This window comes from Salvelinus namaycush, chromosome 37 (genome assembly GCF_016432855.1).
Source record: "Salvelinus namaycush isolate Seneca chromosome 37, SaNama_1.0, whole genome shotgun sequence".
Lineage (NCBI taxonomy): Eukaryota > Metazoa > Chordata > Actinopteri > Salmoniformes > Salmonidae > Salvelinus > Salvelinus namaycush.
In genome coordinates, this window is record NC_052343.1 from 25032475 (window position 1) to 25051920 (window position 19446).

At 43.2% G+C, this 19446-nt stretch overlaps 2 protein-coding genes across 4 annotated transcripts; both read left to right on the forward strand.

The window, feature by feature from the left end:
• Positions 1-14215, forward strand: im:7147486. 2 transcript variants are annotated; one of them, XM_038977185.1, is made up of 2 exons: positions 1-141; positions 10344-14215. In XM_038977185.1, exon 2 carries the CDS (start codon positions 10418-10420, stop codon positions 13487-13489), a length of 3072 nt encoding a protein of 1023 aa, XP_038833113.1. In that variant the 5' UTR covers positions 1-141; positions 10344-10417; the 3' UTR covers positions 13490-14215. The 2 variants fall into 2 exon arrangements, with proteins under 2 accessions (XP_038833113.1, XP_038833112.1); XM_038977184.1 differs by lacking the exon at positions 1-141 and adding an exon at positions 5997-6039.
• Positions 14216-16802: 2587 nt separating this feature from the next.
• On the forward strand, positions 16803-19347 carry LOC120031118 (zinc finger and SCAN domain-containing protein 20-like). Of its 2 annotated transcripts, none has more exons than XM_038976701.1 (2): positions 16803-16860; positions 17536-19347. In XM_038976701.1, exon 2 carries the CDS (start codon positions 17590-17592, stop codon positions 18742-18744), a length of 1155 nt encoding a protein of 384 aa, XP_038832629.1. In that variant the 5' UTR covers positions 16803-16860; positions 17536-17589; the 3' UTR covers positions 18745-19347. The 2 variants fall into 2 exon arrangements, with proteins under 2 accessions (XP_038832629.1, XP_038832628.1); XM_038976700.1 differs by having other exon boundaries at positions 16851-17034.
• The last annotated feature ends 99 nt before the right edge of the window (positions 19348-19446 follow it).

Here is a 19446-nt window from a genome sequence, read left to right on the forward strand (position 1 = left end):
CAGCAGCACACATCAACCGAATGCACGATCCGAACAGCATCGTGGCTACAAATAATACGTCTAAAATATTCAAATGAATCGGTATTGAACGAAAGTAGCCCTGGATGACACAAAATACTGTAATAAACAAAATTACTGATGGTAAGTTTACCAAATATATTATCGTTGTCATTGAACGACGAGGACATTTCAGAATGACATACCTAAATTGTGCTTTCTAACGTTACTATTTTCCCAATATGTTCATTTGACATGTTATGCATAAGCTAAACTTTCACAATTATCTGGAATAATTCTATTGAAAGATCTCGGGGTAACATTAACTAATCACATTATAGTGTGTTGTTAGCAAGGCTAGCTATTTGGCAAGCTAGCTGGCTTTTGTTCACTAACGCTTTCTTGGACATCATCAATGCATATTTATTTTTTTGCTACGTAATTTTGTTGTCAACTACACACGGCACATAGACGTTTTTGTTAGCTAGCTGTAGTTTAAAAGCAGTAGTTTGACGCTCATTTTTGGAACTAGTTAGCTAATGCAATGGTTGATTGTGTGGCTAACATTAGCTGGCTAACGTTACGTCTGCCATCGTCGAATTGAGCGACTAAAAGCTTAGTTTGATTGTTAGGTACTACATGTGCTTATCTAATTAGCAAACTTTCATTAGACATGTCATGGAATATTATAAAGCTATAGATACCCCACCAATATGGCGTGAAGTGCTGTTTTGCTACAACAACAAATGGCATTGCAATCATGCATGCTTTTTATTTTAGCGCGCTCTTGTCAGGTGCAAAGTTAATAATTTTAGGGAAGTCGATACATTTTACAAGATTGTGTTATGCAAGGAACACGTGTTGATGTGCAGTAAATCAGATGCATGTGGTTTATTTCTTTATCGGGGCCCAGCGTTTTTCTTGACTTGTGTATAAATATCCTAAAATAATGCTTTAGCCCTACACCATCGCTCCATGTAGCATGTACTGCCTAACATGCTGACCAGACCGGACACGTCGCGTGCGCTAGCGTCACAAAATAAATTTAGAAATCCATGTTATTCAATTATTGCACCCACACTGCTCGCGCACCAACGAGCGTCTGGATGCCAAGGCCTAAAATAGAACTCATTAATATTTCTGAAGCAGATTGCGCTGAAAGTCCTGCCTCTCCCATCTCCTAATTGGTTTATAGAAGCAGGTACCCACGTGCCTTCTCCTCATTGGTTATACCCACGTGGGTGATTGAAAGACTAACTGTTTTGCCGGTTGTGGTAATACTATGAAAGTTTGGATGCGATCACCATATAAGTTCAAAGATGAAATAGCCTGGAAGGAGGAGAGATGACGAGAAACAATTCGGTTGGCTGTTTTATGTGTGGATTAATTGTCGGAGTAGAGGACCTTGTGCTTATCAGGTAAAATAACAACTCAATGTTTATATCCCAGGACAAATTAGCTAGCAAGCTAACTAGCTAAATTGCCATACATGTTTAATGATTTTTGACCTGTCCCCAAATTAATGTCATTGGTTCAGAGTTTGTTTTGATTTTTTAAACATCGTGATCGTGTAGGGGGACAAATAAATGTATGCACGATAGCGCATGTGCGCAGCCGGTTCGGGTTCCGTGTAGCCCCTTAACACCTGATATCCACCTAGCACGTTGGGGGCGATAAAACAAAATTTGCAGATGCGCGAGGCAATTTCATGAATATTCACGAGTATCGACAGTGCGTGACATCACTCTGAGCCCTTACCAAAACCGAAAACATGGCAGACAATTTCTTGCCTTGGATCTGAAACCAATAGTAACCACCAATTTCAATGAATGTTAACATAAAATGTAAATACAAATCCACGCCCCAACAATGAGGAGGGCTAGCTATGGTGTTTATTCATATAATCTGTTTTCTTCTAAAACAGCGCAGTTAGCTAGCGAAGTGCTAATTTGCAATGCCAGTTAGCAAGACTCGGGAGCAAATGGGGACGGGTTTCAGGAGCCAGCGGGTTAGATTCGTTTCCACCAGTGTTGGCTGGTGGGAGGAGCTATAGCAGAACAGGCCCATTGTATTGGCTGGAATGGAATCAATGGAACGGGGTCAAACATGGTTTCCATCCCTGAGTCGCCTCTTCACTGTTGACGTTGAGACTGGTGTTTTGTGGGTACTATTTAATGAAGCTGCCCGTTGAGGACTTTTGAGGTGTCTGTTTCTCAAACTAGACACTAATGTACTTGTCCTCTTGCTCAGTTGTGCACCGGGGCCTCCCACGCTTTCTAATCTGGTTAGAGCCAGTTTGTGCTTTTCTGTGAAGGGAGTTGTACAGTGTTGTACAAGATCTTCAGTTTCTTGGCAATTTCTCGCATGGAATAGCCATAATTTCTCAGAACAAGAGTAGACTGACGAGTTTCAGAGGAAAGTTCTTTGTTTCTGGCCATTTTGAGCCTGTAATCGAACCCACAAATGCTGATGCTCCAGATAATCAACTAGTCTAAAGAAGGCGAGTTTTATTGCTGCTTTAATCAGCACCACAGTTTTCAGCTGTGCTAACATAATTGCAAAAGGGTTTTCTAATGATCAATTAGCCTTTTACAATGATAAACTTGGATTAGCTAACACAACGTGCCATTGGAACACAGGAGTGATGGTTGCTGATAATGGGCCTATGTAGATATTCCATAAAAAATCTGCTGTTTCCAGCTACAATAGTCATTTACAACATTAATAATGCTTTTTATTAATTGATGTAAATACCAGTCGATGTGCTCAAACTTCAAGGGCAAATATACTTTATAGGCTAATATATCCTCAAGCTGCTTGGCAAATGGTGTCGGGTTTGTGTTTCTATTACTCACGCAAAAAACGTGAGGTCCCCATAAGCAATGTTACCTCAAATGTTTTTTGTCACTGAGCAAATTTCAGCTCTGCAGAGCGCAAACTTGAATGTTGTGAAAATAATGTGCAACGTCCGGAGCGTGTTTACTGTGAACACTGAGGCTGTACCCCCTTTAAATTAAAGTTAAGTTTTCAGGTAGGCTACTGTGGCTATTTGATAATGTAGCCTACCATCAAAAATAATGGAGAAAATGCATCCCATAACATTTTAGATGGAAATAGCTGTTCTATCATTCAGCCAAAAGTAGCAGCCAATGTGTGGTGTTCAATGTAGGCCTACATTCCATGAGACCTTTGTGGGGAAAAACATGCAGGGCGTGACATTAACCTGTTTATCCACTTGTCCATCAGACAGAGGTGACTGAAAATGTTGTTTGACGTAAGAAACCACTTTACAAAATAAAATGCATCATTATTCCCATAACATTTTTTATGCGAATCAGACATGCTACCCTCTGCCTATTGGATACTTAGCTTATTCAAGCCTGTCTGAAAATACAACACTGCCCCTTTTTAAAACAAAAAAAAAGCTCTTTACCAAACTCACTTTTCTAAGATGGCTAGACATGCACACGTGTTGTGCTCTTGTAGGAAGCAGTCAATCCTCTTTTGCTGACTGCAAATTATCTATAACTGGGCTAATAACTCACTAACTAGCAAAGGATATGAACAAAGACTACCTCAAGATCGCGCCTTCTTGAAGACAAAGTAATGAGGCTGATGAGCATCGCAAGCTGCTCCAAAGAGTTGGACAGTTTTGACTTCGCAACAGCAGCTGTTGACTTTAAGCAGGCCAAGGTTCGCCGCTAATGCAAATAAATTAGAGGCAAATTGTGTTCGTCAAGCCTAGTTCTAGCAGTTCTGCTGCCACCCTAGGCAAGGTCAACATATGCCGCCCTTTGGGTCATGTATAGTATAAAGATTTGGAATGGATTGATAGATTACAGTAGAGTAATGATGTGTATCACGCGCAATTAGTGCATTTCACTTAAGATTTTTCAGTAACACTTGGAAACTTAACATCATTGCCAATTATTCACATTGGAGAGTTGCAATCACTAGGCAGCCAATAGTATATAGGAAACCGTTATCAATAAGCCACCTATATCACATGACACGAGTCACGATAGTAAAAAAAAAAAAACTACATTTATTTACGTCATCCAGTGGAACTGTAAGAAGAGTTAGGTGTACACTGAACAAAAATATAAATGCAACATGCAACAATTAAAAATATTTTACTGAGTCGCGGTTCATATCAGGATCAGTCAATGTAAATAAATTCATTAGGCCCTACCGCCCAAATCTATGGATTTCACATGACTGGGTATATAGATATGCATCGGTTAGTCACAGATACCTTTCTAAAAAAAAAAGTCAGTGTCTGGTGTGACCATTTGCCTTATGCAGCGAGACACATCTCCTTGGCATGGAGTTGATCAGGCTGTTGATTGTGGAATGCTGTCCCTCTCCTCTTCAATGGCTGTGAGAAATGCTGGATTTTGGTGGCAACTGGAACATGCTGTCGGTCCAGAGCATCCCAAACATGCTCAATGGGTGACATGTCTGGTCAGTATGTAGGGTTGCACATTTTGGGGTATATTCAGAGGTGGAAACTTTCTGTTGGAATTAACCGGAATATATGGGAATAAACGGAAGTATGCAAATTAATATGAATGCTATTTAAATGTAGATGTTTTTTGCATTGGATATATTTACCATAGCATATGGAGACAGAAATGTTAACCTTTTACCTTATCATAGGTAGACATAATTGCAAATGATTAAATCCTTCAAATAGAAATTTTAAAAAACAATTTAGTGACGAATTGAACTTTAATAAAATTAGTTGACTAATCACATGGGATGATTTCACTGAACAACAAAAGAAAGGGAATATTGAATGATCCCCACTGATCCATCGCATCTCCCAAAAATGTTTTCAACATATATCTGTAAAATGATAGTCTAGAAACTAAAGCTTTGGTTGTCTTCCTCTCAGGCTTCCATGTCTTCTCCCTGGATCTCCTCAATGTCCACCTCTTGAACATCAGACTCAGGCCTCATCTTCACTGTCACTTTCCAACCTTGTAGAGGATGGCTCGTTGTCAGGCCCAAAAAGCCTCAAATTTGCCCGGATGACCACCAATTTTTCAACCCTTGTATTGGTCAGACTGTTGCCTGCTTTTGTGTCTGTTTCCAAACAAGACCAGTTGCGCTCTGAGGCGGCTGATGTTGGTGGGATTTGGAGCATGATCAAGGGAACAGGGGAAAGTGCCTCAGATCCACAAAGTCCCTTCCACCAGGTGGCTGATGAGATATGTTGGCATGACTGCCATATTGGATCTCCATCCCAAAGCCCTTGCTTAGAAGTGTCCTGTGCCAGACTGCCAAGAACCTTGCCCTATTCCAGGCCAAGGTGGCGAGACACAGTAATGATGACACCATAGGCCTTGTTGATCTCTGCACCAGACAGGATGCTCTTGCCAGCATACTTGGGGTCCAACAAGTATACTACAGCGTGTATGGGCTTCAGGCAGAAGTTTTCACGCTTTTTGATGTATTTCAGAACTGCAGTTCCTCTGCTTGGAGCAACAGTGAAGTGGGCAGGGTAGTACGATATCTTCTCTTACATCTGCAAGCAGAGTCTGAACATCAGACAGGATGGCATTGTTTCCCTCAATCCGTGCAATGGCTACTGCTATAGGTTTCAGGCTGCTTACCACTCTCCCAAATGCATAATCCAAGAGGATCCTTTTGATGGGGCTGTCCATATCGGCAGACTGATATGGTCATTTCTTGGAGAGACTCCCTCCCCTCCAGGAGACTGTCAAACATGATGACAACACCACCCCAACATGTGTTGCTGTGCAGCTTCAATGTGGTGCTCTTATTTTTCTCACTTTGCTTCGTGAGGTAGATTGATGCAATAACTTGACCCTTCACATACCTAACCATTTCATTGTCTCTCTTGTAGAGTGCATCCATTGTTTTCAGTGCCGTGATGCCCTTGAGGAGCAGATTCAATGCAGGAGCAGCACAGCCAATGGGTGTGATGTGAGGGTAGGACTCCTCCACTTTAGTCCAAGCAGCCTTCATGTTTGCAGCATTGTCTGTCACCAGTGCAAATACCTTCTGTGGTCCAAGGTAATTGATGACTGCCTTCAACTCATCTGCAATGTAGAGACTGGTGTGTCTGTTGTCCCTTGTGTCTGTGCTGTTGTAGAATACTGGTTGAGGGGTGGAGATGTAGTTAATTATTCCTTGCCCATAAACATTTGACCACCCATCAGAGATGATTGCAATACTGTCTGCTTTGTCTGTGATCTTCACTTGAACTTGGCATCCAGCAAATGAGTAGATAAAGCATGTCTGGTTGGAGGGGTGTATTCTGGGCGAAAAACATTCAGAAATCTCTTCCAATACACATTACCTGTGAGCATCAGAGGTGAACCAGTTGCATACGCAGCTCGAGCAAGACATTCATCAGCATTTCTTTGACTGCGTTCCTCCATTGAGTCAAAAAAAACTTCTGATTCCAGGAGGACCATAAGCTGTTGCTATCAATAAGGTGTCTCATCATTTTCACCCCGAATAGAAGTAGAGGGACTTTTGTCAGAGCTCTGAGGGAACTTTATGCACTTGGCCAGATGATTCTGCGTCTTTGTTGCATTCTTCACATATGATTCGGCACAATTTTTGCAAATGTACACAGCTTTTCCTTCTACATTAGCTGCAGTGAAATGTCTCCACACAGATTGTGCCCAAGACATTTTCCTATAAATAAAATTTAAAAAAATAAATAAAAAAATAATCATGTATAGATAAATAGTTTAGCTGTTAGATTAAACAACTCCTTTGTAAGATACATGTTTTAAAATGAAACATGTATGGAAACAGGTGAATTAACACTCAGTTAGCAGGCTCAAGCAAGCTAAACCCCACATGGTAGCAAAAACTAACTAGCAGAAATTGTTAACAAGTTAGAAATGATTTAAACACACTTTGCTGTAGGCTACTATTTATTAGTTTACATGATTTTTTAAATGTCATATAAAATATTTTCACCCCACCTGGTATTGTAATCAAAACTTACCAGAAAGCATGTAGTCCTTAGCTCAGAAAGTATAGTAGTGTGGGCTCAATAGCATCTCATTAGCTGCAAGATCTTGAGAATCAGCTGTACATGTGATGGAAGAATGCACTGTGCATGCAGAGGGTTGCAATTCCATTGAATTGGGGATAGTTTAACCAAAATATGCCACAAGACCTAGAATTGCCTTATGTGTATCCCACAAAAAGGTTCACTGTTATTAACAATTTTTTTTGATGAATTTAAGCAAAATTCCCAGGCTTAACTTCCCATGGAAAATTTCCGGAATTATTCTGCAAGTCTACCGTGAAGTTTCCTACCCTTTGCAACCCAATCAGTATGTAGGCCATGGAAGAACTGGGACCTTTTCAGCTTTCCAGAATTGTGTATTGATCTTTGCATCATGGGGCCGTGCTTTATCATGCAGAAACGTGAAGTGATGGCGTTAGATGAATGGCACGACAATGGGCCTTAGGATTTCGTAACCAGTGGTGGGAAAAGTACCCAATTGTCATACTTGTGTGAAAGTAAAGATACTTCAATAGCAAATGACTCAAGTTAGTCACCCAATAAAATCCTACTTTAGTAAAAGTTTAAGTATTTGGTTTTAAATATACTTGAGTATCAAAAGTAAATTGAATTGCTAAAATTTACTAAAGTATCAAAAGTAATAGTATAAATAATTTCAAATTCCTCATTAAGCAAACCAGATGGCACAATTGTCTTGTTTTTTTTTACGGATAGCCAGGGGCACACTCCAACACTCGGATATCATTTATAAACAAAGCATTTGTGTTATTAAGTGAGCGCCAGATCCAAGGCAGTAGGGATGACCAGGGATGTTATCTTGATAGATGTGTAGATTGGACCCTTTTCTGTCCTGCTAAGCATAAAAAATGTAACGAGTACCTTTAGGTGTCACGGAAAATGTATGGAGTGAAAAGTAAAAAAAAAAAAAAAAAATGTTTAGGAATGTAGTGATGTAAAAGTTATCAAACATAAGTGAAGTACAGATACCCCCAAAAACTACTTATGGAGTACTTTAAAGTATTTTTACTTAAGTACTTTACACCACTGCTCATAATGGTATCTCTGTGCATTCAAAATACTATCAATAAAATGCAATTGTGTTCGTTGGCCGTAGCCTATTCCTGCCCATATCATAACCCCACTGCTACCATGAGGCACTGTTCACAACGCTGACATCAGCAAACCGCTCACCCACACTACACCGGCCCACTACCGTCATCCAAGAAGAGCACAATCCTACACTTTTTCCATGGGGCAGAGAATTTGTTTTAGCTTCTCATGCTTTTCTACACATTTTGCCTTGAGGCAGAGAATTTTGTAGTTTTTAAAGCTAGTTTACTGTAATTCTAAACATTTTTGCAGGGGAGCCTCGCAGGGGTGCGTCCTATGCCACTGATCCAGTATTTATATACGAATCACATCTATTAATAACTTGAAATTAAAGTTGTACTACAGTCTCATTTTCACCTCATGTATTACCTGATTTACTGAACAGAAGGTATCCTGGGAACCTCACGACATCAGTGTAGCTGAAGTGTTATGGTGTGAACCTACAGTATATTATATCATTGCTGAGATTGTGGAGGTGCCTGAGCATATGGAATTACAAATTAGAATGTAGGCTAGGTCATTTGGTAAATAGTTTCAGAAATGAAGTATATATACTGTATCTGTAAACTTTATTTTGTTTGGAGATTCACAAATGTTACATTGTTTGAGGGGATACTTATCATACACTGCTCAAAAAAATAAAGGGAACACTTAAACAACACAATGTAACTCCAAGTCAATCACACTTCTGTGAAATCAAACTGTCCACTTAGGAAGCAACACTGATTGACAATAAATTTCACATGCTGTTGTGCAAATGGAATAGACAAAAGGTGGAAATTATAGGCAATTAGCAAGACACCCCCAATAAAGGAGTGATTCTGCAGGTGGTGACCACAGACCACTTCTCAGTTCCTATGCTTCCTGGCTGATGTTTTGGTCACTTTTGAATGCTGGCGGTGCTCTCACTCTAGTGGTAGCATGAGACTGAGTCTACAACCCACACAAGTGGCTCAGGTAGTGCAGCTTATCCAGGATGGCACATCAATGCGAGCTGTGGCAAGAAGGTTTGCTGTGTCTGTCAGCGTAGTGTCCAGAGCATGGAGGCGCTACCAGGAGACAGGCCAGTACATCAGGAGACGTGGAGGAGGCCGTAGGAGGGCAACAACCCAGCAGCAGGACCGCTACCTCCGCCTTTGTGCAAGGAGGAGCACTGCCAGAGCCCTGCAAAATGACCTCCAGCAGGCCACAAATGTGCATGTGTCAGCATATGGTCTCACAAGGGCTCTGAGGATCTCATCTCGGTACCTAATGGCAGTCAGGCTACCTCTGGCGAGCACATGGAGGGCTGTGCGGCCCCACAAAGAAATGCCACCCCACACCATGACTGACCCACCGCCAAACCGGTCATGCTGGAGGATGTTGCAGGCAGCAGAACGTTCTCCACGGCGTCTCCAGACTCTGTCACGTCTGTCACATGTGCTCAGTGTGAACCTGCTTTCATCTGTGAAGAGCACAGGGCGCCAGTGGCGAATTTGCCAATCTTGGTGTTCTCTGGCAAATGCCAAACGTCCTGCACGGTGTTGGGCTGTAAGCACAAACCCCACCTGTGGATGTCGGGCCCTCATACCACCCTCATGGAGTCTGTTTCTGACCGTTTGAGCAGACACATGCACATTTGTGGCCTGCTGGAGGTCATTTTGCAGGGCTCTGGCAGTGCTCCTCCTGCTCAAAGGCGGAGGTAGCGGTCCTGCTGCTGGGTTGTTGCCCTCCTACGGCCTCCTCCACGTCTCCTGATGTACTGGCCTGTCTCCTGGTAGCGCCTCCATGCTCTGGACACTACGCTGACAGACACAGCAAACCTTCTTGCCACAGCTCGCATTGATGTGCCATCCTGGATAAGCTGCACTACCTGAGCCACTTGTGTGGGTTGTAGACTCAGTCTCATGCTACCACTAGAGTGAGAGCACCGCCAGCATTCAAAAGTGACCAAAACATCAGCCAGGAAGCATAGGAACTGAGAAGTGGTCTGTGGTCACCACCTGCAGAATCACTCCTTTATTGGGGGTGTCTTGCTAATTGCCTATAATTTCCACCTTTTGTCTATTCCATTTGCACAACAGCATGTGAAATTTATTGTCAATCAGTGTTGCTTCCTAAGTGGAAAGTTTGATTTCACAGAAGTGTGATTGACTTGGAGTTACATTGTGTTGTTTAAGTGTTCCCTTTATTTGTTTGAGCAGTGTATATTCCTGACAACTGTGTTTTCTTTTTTCAGGAAACTGACAACCCAAGATCAGCCAGTTGAGGACACCTGAGCCCCCCTTTGTACTGTGACTGTCTTGTACCACAATGCTTGGCCTTCAGGGAAGTACCTCATCCCCTAAAATGTATCGCTGTGTGGCTTGTTCAGCCACCTTTACTGGATTGGCATCCTTGTTGGTGCACCAAGCTTCTCATGCAGTTCAGTATGACAAGCAACCACCACAATCTGAGAAGCAGAGCCTCTGCACTCACTGTGGTGAAGTGTTTTCAAACAAGGAGCTCCAAGACCAGCACTGCTGCAAAGCACTACCTGAGACCCCAGCTCCCTCTCTTTTTATCTGTGATTGTGGGGATGAGTTTCAGAACTTTAATGAAATGCTGGAGCATAAAAGATCTCATGTCTCAACCCCCCAGCAGCAGACCCAGATGACTGATGCTAAATATTTGAGCCAAGACGAATGCAGTCTGGTTGAACCTGTCCAACCAGTCTCCCCTCAGCCAACCCTTAGCCAAACCATTTTGGGCCTCAGTCCCCCCTCTCATCCCTCACCCCTATATCCTGTCATTCCTAGTTCAATTCTCCCACAGCTTAATAGCACATCCACCGTTCCTGAAGTCTATACAAATAAGGGGTTTATTGCCCTAACCAGACCTCAAGAGCTGAACAACCTCCCTCCAGGCGCAAGTGAGCAGGAATTACAGCCTGATGGGCTTATCCAACCTGAGAACATCTCTACTGCACAGGAACCCTCGCCACAATCCGTCCAGGATGAGACTCCTGAGGATGCAGACTGTCCTGTTACAAGCGGCGCATCTTCAGAAGATGCCGGCGCACCTAAGAATGAGACAATAATGAAGATGATAGCAAATGCATACATGAAACGTTATCAACCTGCTCAACACTACCCATTAAGACACAAGAGACTTGTGATACCCAAAAGAGAGCTTATACCAGTGGAGGTGATGTCACAATCCAAACAAACAGCAGCATCCACACCAGGGCCCTCTATTGGCCAGTTAAGACACCTGCTTACAAAGTCTGGTGCAAAGACAATAGCCCATCCATCTGGCATCATATCTTTGACTCAGACCTTCTGCCCTGTAGTAGTTCTTGAGACCCGCCAAAAGCTTATTGATTCTAGAAACAGGGCCACACAGGGGAGATATCAATGTGGCCGCTGCCGAAGTGTTTTTCAGGACTTGGACAGCTTGACAGTGCATCATGCCTTACACAGGAAGGAGATAGTGAAGTGTTGTCGTCACTGTAAACAACTGATGATTGGAAAACCACCCCTTCCAGACAACCACATCTGTCCCCTGGCTCCACACCACCTTACCTCAGTGGGGAGTAAATGCCACTCTATCAAAAAGACTGCATCATTCCAGAAGCAAAAGAAGCAACAACCACAAAGAATCTTCCAAAGTGTTAAAGCTAGGAGGCCTTACTTATGTCAAGTGTGCAAGCACAGCTATGCCCGTAGGTATAATCTCAATGTGCACAAGTGTCAGGGGCCACCCCATCCTCCTCAGCATGCCTCCAACTCTGCCCTGTACAAAAATACTGCATTTGGGGAAAACATTCAAGCAAGGGAGCCTGTCACAGACATCAACCAGAGGCCTCTAATCTCCAAAAACATCAGTGTGGGCACTGACAGCACTCGTCAGATAAAGCAGGAGGTGATTTCTGCAGAATCAAGGCCACATCCACAGTTTCCTGATTTGCTCTCGTCTGGTTCACCTAAAAGCTTCTCATCCTTCTATCCCAAAGTTTCCAAGCATGTAACACCAGAAGAAATTGATTCAGGATCTGCAACACTACAGCAAGGAGATGGTGAAGGAGACAACGCAGCAATAAGTTTTAAACAAGAAGGGAGAGATGGAGAATGGACAATGCCTTTAGATGATTCTGAGATTGATGTGCTGATTGAGGCAGTAGATGCAGAAGATGACGATGATTTAATGCTACAAGAACCTATTTCTCAGGGTCATGTCAAGTCCACAAAGGATGGCGTGCCTTATTTCATAAAAGATGGTGCTAGACGTTTTCCCTGCTATAGATGTCAGAAAACGTACAGTCGAGGGTGCACATTAAAAAAGCATCAAAGACTGTGTGGAAATAGGTCATTTTTGCCACAATCTACCTTCCGGGCGGTAGCACAGAAAGTCAACAAGGGTCAATTCCAATTCGATTGCTATGTCTGCGGGAGGAGCTTTAACCGCAAAGATAACATGCTGATTCATAGGAAGAAGTGCCAGTTAAGTAGAACCGTGTCCAAGAATGATAATGGACTTTTACAACAGGGCTTATCAGCAGCCCAGGCACCACAACGTCCCGTGGCACAAAGTAGTAAAAATCTGGAGGATAATGGGGCAAATTGGGGTATTATGTCATTGCCCAATGTTCTCCCCAGGAGAGTGACGTGTGAGTGTGGGGCAGGCTTCACTTCCCCACGGCTCCTCCTAGAGCATTTGCAAAAGCATGCACAGGAGTCCTATACCTGCCCCACATGCGGTGAGACACTGAGTTCCTGGGCAGACTATGAAGTCCACCTACAAGTGCACATGCAGCCTCAGCACCAGATCTATGGGGGAATGCAACAGCAGCGCTCTCCACCTCTACTGCTGAGGTTTCCACAGCAGCCTCGTCAACGTCGGCAGCCTCTGCCAAAGCAGCAACATACGCCTCCGCAACACACTCTGCCAGCACAGCGCCCTCAGCCAAATCAACAACCTCAGCGGAAGCCTAGGAAGCCACAGCCGCGCTGTGTGTGCATACGATGCAGCAACACCTTTTGCAGTCGCGGCGCGCTGCTAAAGCACCTCTCCTGGAATCGGTGTAAAGGTGACAGAGGAGCTGTTTCAGCGAAGGCAAACCACTGTTCCCGCTGCAGCATGGACTTCCCGAATGGCCTCAGCCTCAAGTTTCACCAGCTAAATGGAATGTGCAAGCCTGCCTTCAAGCCCATGCGTTGCCCTGTGTGCGTGCGCTGGTTTGGCACTGTGGAGGGACTCCAGAAACACCTGCAAACACACGACCAGACCAACTCGTTTCGCTGCCTCATCTGCCAGCGCCTCTATCCCAGCCTACGGTCACTGAAAGACCACCGCAGAAAGGTCCATTGCATTTTGTCTGGAGACACAGCGCAGGTTACACAATGAGAATGAATACTCTGAACATCATAATCCAACAGAACATATGAACAATGATTTTAGCAAAATGTTTTTGCAAAATCGGTTATTGATTTGAGGGATTAATTTTGTCTTGTGTAACCATATATAATCATTATTGTACTATTCTACTTTGATTCTATTTTCACTGTCTATCAGTAGACTTTTCTTGCTCACTTGAACCTATTTTCATGGTCATAGTTGTAAACTGTTGTATTGTGCTGTAAAATGCAATGATGTTCTTAGCTTGTTCTTAAAGGGATACTTTGGGATTTTGGCAATGAAGTCCTTTATCTACTTCCCCGCTATGAAGGAAGTTCGAGGTAGTTACCGTAGACTTTGTCATTGTGCTAATGCTAGTTAGCAACTTCCTTCAAACAGCACGCAGAGACATAAAAATGGTATCGACAAGTTCATCTGACTCTGGGAAGTAGATTTTAAGGGCTTTATTGCCAAAATCCTGAAGTATCCCTTTAACTCTTCAGCCATTATTAAAATGTACCACTTATTGTTCAACTGCTATTTTAGGTTGTGCAAAAATGTTGATGGTTATATCTTAGTGTGGTAGCTATCAGTGCATTGTGGATAAAACAATTAAGTGAATATACACTACAAAGTATGTGCACACCTGCTCGTCGAACTCCTCATTCCCAAATCATGGGCATTAATATGGAGTTGTTCCCCCCCTTTGCTGCTATAACAGAATCCACCCTTCTGGGAAGGCTTTCGTGTAGATGTTGGAACATTGCTGAGGGGACTTGCTTCCATTCAGCCACAAGAGCAGTAGTGAGGTCGGGCACTGATGTTGGGCGATTAGGCCTGGCTCGCAGTCGGCGTTCCCATTTATCCCAAAGGTGTACAATGGGGTTGAGGTCAGGGCTCTGTGCAGTCCAGTCAAGTTCTTCCACACCGATGTCGACAAACCATTTCTGTATGGACCTCGCTTTGTGCACGGGAGCATTGTCATACTGAAACGGGCAAGGGCCTTCCCAAACTGTTGCCACAAAGTTGGAAGCACAGAATCGTCTAGAATGTCATTGTGTGCTGTAGCGTTGATTTCCCTTCTTTGGAACTAAGGGGCATAGCCCGAAACATGAAAAACAGCCTCAGACCATTATTCTTCCTCCACCAAACTTTACAGTTGGCACTATGCATTGGGGCAGGTAGCTTTCTCCTGGCATCCACCAAACCAAGATTCGTCTGTCGGACTGCTAGATGGTGAAGCGTGATTCATCACACCAGAGAATGCGTTTCCACTGCTCCAATGGCGGCGAGCTTTACACCACTCCAGCCGATGCTCGGCATTGCGCATGGAGATCTTAGGCTTGTGTCCGGCTGCTCGGCCATGGAAGCCCATTTCATGAAGCTCCCGACTAACAGTTATTGTGTTGATGTTCCAAACTGCCTCTGGAAGCTCGGTAGTGAGTGTTGCAACTAAGGACAGGCTTTTTTTTTTTTTTCCCTCCGCGCTTCAGCACTCCGGTTCCGTTCTGTGAGTTAGATGTTTCCACTTCACAATAAAAGCACTTACAGTCGACCAGGGCAGCTCTAACGGCAGACATTTTACGAACTGACTTGTTGGAAATGTGGCATCCTATGACGGTGCTACGTTGAAAGTCACTGAGCTCTTCTGTAAGGCCATTCTACTGCCAATGTTTGTCTACTCTATGGAGATTGCGTGGCTGTATGCTCAATTGTATACTCCTGTCAGCAACGGTATGGCTGAAATAGCCGAATCCACTAATTTGAAGGGATGTCCACATACTTTTGTGTGTATGTATATATATTTGAGCACTTCCATCAAAACAGAAATGTATAGGAAATAGCATGTAGTGTGTGTTGCTCCTTGTTTTAATAAAGCCCCATTCATAGATGAAAGATGAGTTGATTGTTGTTACTACTAACCAGGTTTCCAACCATTTTATGTGTATGAATTACCTGATGCAGTAATTTACTCAAGACAGGCCTGATGGAAACAGCTAATGTCTTGGTAAAATGTCCAAATGTCGACAAAAGAAAATATGCCACACAAGTTAAGAATGCAATGGAAACCTATTGAATGTTAAATGTATTTCGTACATGAAAACTTAAGCAAAAAATGCTTTTCATGTGGGGTCCTATTAGTTTGTTGCCCAAACGGTTAGAACGCTACCAAACAAACTGCACGTCGACCTTAACAACTTCAGACGAGTCTCGACACTTGTGGTGTTTGTGAGAGTATCCCCTTTCCAAAGAGTGATCATAATAGTTTTTTAGGTCAAACCGTTCAGACTACAGAAGTTTTTGTGAGAAGACCGGTTTATGGGTTGTCTCAGATGCGGAAATATGACACTGGGGGATGCGGTGGATTGAGATGCATCCAATGCAACAACAAAAAAACGTGTTTAAAATGACTTGATGGGGATTTTTTTAATGTAATTTAGATTATGCAACGGTGCGTCAATCGACGCTAGGGGGCTAATGTCCGTTTTTTGTGTCTATCCCACCAATTAAGTAGGAGGTAAAGGCTACAGAATCTTATTTAAAAGGCTTGTACTATTTGGTGAAATGTGAATGTCTCACAGGGGGGACTGACTGGTTAGCCATTAAGGCATAAAAAGTAGTTTTTAGGAATGCATGTGTGATAATAAATGTTGATAATTGAGTATTTTTCCCATATTTGCCGCCTTCCTAGCGTCGTACAAACCATCCTGATCTCGCGAATTTACATTCTTTGTTGCGAAACAGAATGTAAACTAGGTTTGTACTAGGCTAGCTCCCCTCTTCCCTTCATTCATTACCAGACTCAACCAGAGATACTGGATATAATGACACGATGCTTGTCTCCGCCCTGACAATGAGATTCTTTGTCCACAGTGGAACAGCGGCCTGTCAAGCTCCCGCGTATTCTTTGGATTGGTGGATAGAACTCGCCATTTTAATATAATTTTGAATATTCAATTAGGTGTGTTGCTGTCAACCGCCTGTATTCAATGAAGATGCTACGCTTGCTTCATAAATATACATAGACAGTCTCAAATTACACTAGGGATAACTCCGTCGTTGCTGGGATGTCCTGTGCGTCACGCTTATATCAGTACGCTTTTTACAACCTAAGCATTACGAAACTTCTATAAGATCAAATAAACCTCACGTATCAAAACAGCTATTCATTTTTATCTTGACTAAATTCGACACGCATTGACCCCATACAAAAACTCATCTCTTGTTTAATAATGAAGGTTCTGTGGAAAGATTTTGGGCGGAGTAAACCCTCTCGCTTCGCCTCTTTGTCTTTGACTCAACTAATCAACGTGCATACTCCAAACCGACAGGCGGCAGCGTTACATTGCATTTGGAAGTTTACCCGCCAACGAAACGAAGTAAGTTGTATTTTCCACCTCGCTGCCGCGGATGCGTTCCAAAATTCAGCCTATAAGGTTATGAAATTTGAATAAAGCTACATAGCAATATTATAGCTAAGTTACAAATGTCAGAATTGTAGATGATCGATGGCAGTAATATGAACGTGGACAGCAGTGACTCGCCGGTGTAAGGTAATGCTGCTAACGTTAGCTAGGCTAGCTATGTTTTGGGAATGGATAGCTAATGTTAGCTAGCTAGCTATACTAACAAACATTTCCTAGGCTGGCTAGCTAGCTATCAATATAGTTAGGTATATATGTCAAATATAATTACTTGTGTCGATGTACTATTAAGCTTTAGTTTGCAAATTGGGTTTAAGCTTTTGAACACCCCACTGGTCCAAGAAACAAAGACCCCCAAATTTGGGCCAGCGCCGGGCTTGGGGTGACGACGTTAAATAGTGATTTACGACCAAGGTGTTAGCTAGCTACATAGTGAAATTATCGATATCACACAACTACTTAACAAGTTAGCTATTTAAGTCTAAAGGCTAGCACGCCCTACATATACCTAATGTTGTGTTGCTGAATTATGTGCCCTGCTTTTTATGCAATACTTCCCTGTGGATATATCATTTCTAATCAGTACTGTTGAACAGGCTTTCTAAAATAATATCCTTTCTGTTACCTCAGACACTCCAGAGAGACCCTATTCTACATGAATCATCACATCGAGGACAGGTCAAGATGCAAAAGCGGAACTATATGAAAGGGGAAAGGGAGCTTGGTGATGGTGGACCCCCTTTTTGCTTTAGTTGTGAAAGGATCTTTCCAGACCAAACGTCATTTCATGATCACTTTTGTCCTGCGGCTGGTTTCATCTGCTCCTGTGGAACAGAGTTCTCCATGTATGTTGATATGATGGACCACAGTGGGTTACATGAACCAGGCCACACTGTAATTAATTATAGCACCATAAAAAAGGAACAAAATCAGAGGGAGAGAGAGTACAAGGAGCAGCTTTCGAGGCTGGTATTGACGGCGGGGCAGGGAAGCTGGGCTGTGCCTGGACCGACTCCGATGCTATCGGCCCCTATTCCACGAGCCACAAAGCCTCCACCTGGTCCAAGTGCCCCAACAACGGACCTCTGGCACCAATTCCAGCCAGTGGTGTTGGTGGAGACCCTGCGCAAGTTTGGAAGGACAAAGCCCTACAGGTGTGCCTACTGTGAACTGGGCTTTGCAACAAAAGACTTACTCGTAAGGCATCACAACACTCACGCAAGAAATAAAGTCCATGGCTGCCTGCGGTGCGGGGTTCTCCTGCTCAGTAACAACAAGTCACCACAGCCTGGCCACCACCAGTGTGGATCATATCGGGCAACTCCTGAAACCAGATTCACCACTGCCACAGTACTGAGTAACAGGAAACAGCCCGCGGGGTATGCTAAGAAGGTTGTCCAGCGTCAGCAATGTCCTGACCCGTTCAGTGGGGAGCTGCAGCTAGGGATGCATATGGTCTCACAGCATCCCATTCCAGGGAATTCTGGAACAAAATACTTGAAGTGTAGAGTGTGTCAGGAGCCCTTCCAAACTGTCAAGCTGCTCGAGAGGCACCGTTGCACAATGGCGGCATCTTTTTTTGCACAGGAACTGTGTCTGACGTCTGGCAAACAGCTCAATGGTCACAGAAAAGGGAAGGACGTGACCAGCCCATACTCCTTGCCTCAAAGCAATGGTGACAAGGAGCTGGCGTTCAACATTCAAACTTCAACGAATGTAACTGTATACGACCACAAAGCAGTAGGCCCGGATAGGGGCACCGGGTTGTCTGCCGTTTCTGTAAAAACGGAGGTTTCGGATGATGATTGTTTTGTGATTGAGGATGCGTTTTCGTGCTAGTCGGAACTGGGAAACTCTGAAATTTCCGACTTGCTAACTGGTTGAACACAACATGTGTATAAAAACCAGTTAGTAAGTCGAAAATTTCCGTGTTTCCTGCTTCCGACTAGCACGTGAATGTGGCATAAAAGCTCCTTCACCAAACCAAGTCAGCTGTTATACCAACAATTAACCTCTTCCCTCCCAGTACTACAGACATGAACAGTGCAAAAAGCATTCCCAATGTGAACCCTCGAACATAAACATCTTCTCTGGGTTATGGGTATGGTCCCTTTTTGTAAGGTACCGGCTTAACTCTTATCTAACTACTCAATATCCAACTAATCTGTCAGTAGCCTAGATTTTATTTTTTACTCTTTTTTTTCACTTGTGTGTTTGTCAAATGACATTGAAAATGTTACATATGCAGTATCAAATCAGTCTGTATGGTTCAGATAACCACAAACATTGTATGATAGTTTGTCTTTTGAAAATGTGTTTGTTTTTTTACAGTAGCTTTACTGAAAATGTGGTTAAAGCAGCATTGGCCATATCACAAGAACATGTTGGTTCTTTCTAGCCATTTCTGTGGTCTTGGAATAAAATATTGTTTTGTTTCTGCTCTCTCCCTTTCTTTTGTAGCAACTAAGGTGTAATAATCTGTGTGTTTTCCGTATTTCAGGGACCAAAGCAATAGCAGCAGCCATAAGTGATAGCTGGAAA

Coding starts and splice junctions, on each gene's coding strand:
- im:7147486 (XM_038977185.1), top strand. CDS start 10,418: ATGCTTGGCCTTCAGGGAAGTACCTCATCCCCTAAAATGTATCGCTGT.
- LOC120031118 (XM_038976701.1), top strand. CDS start 17,590: ATGCAAAAGCGGAACTATATGAAAGGGGAAAGGGAGCTTGGTGATGGT.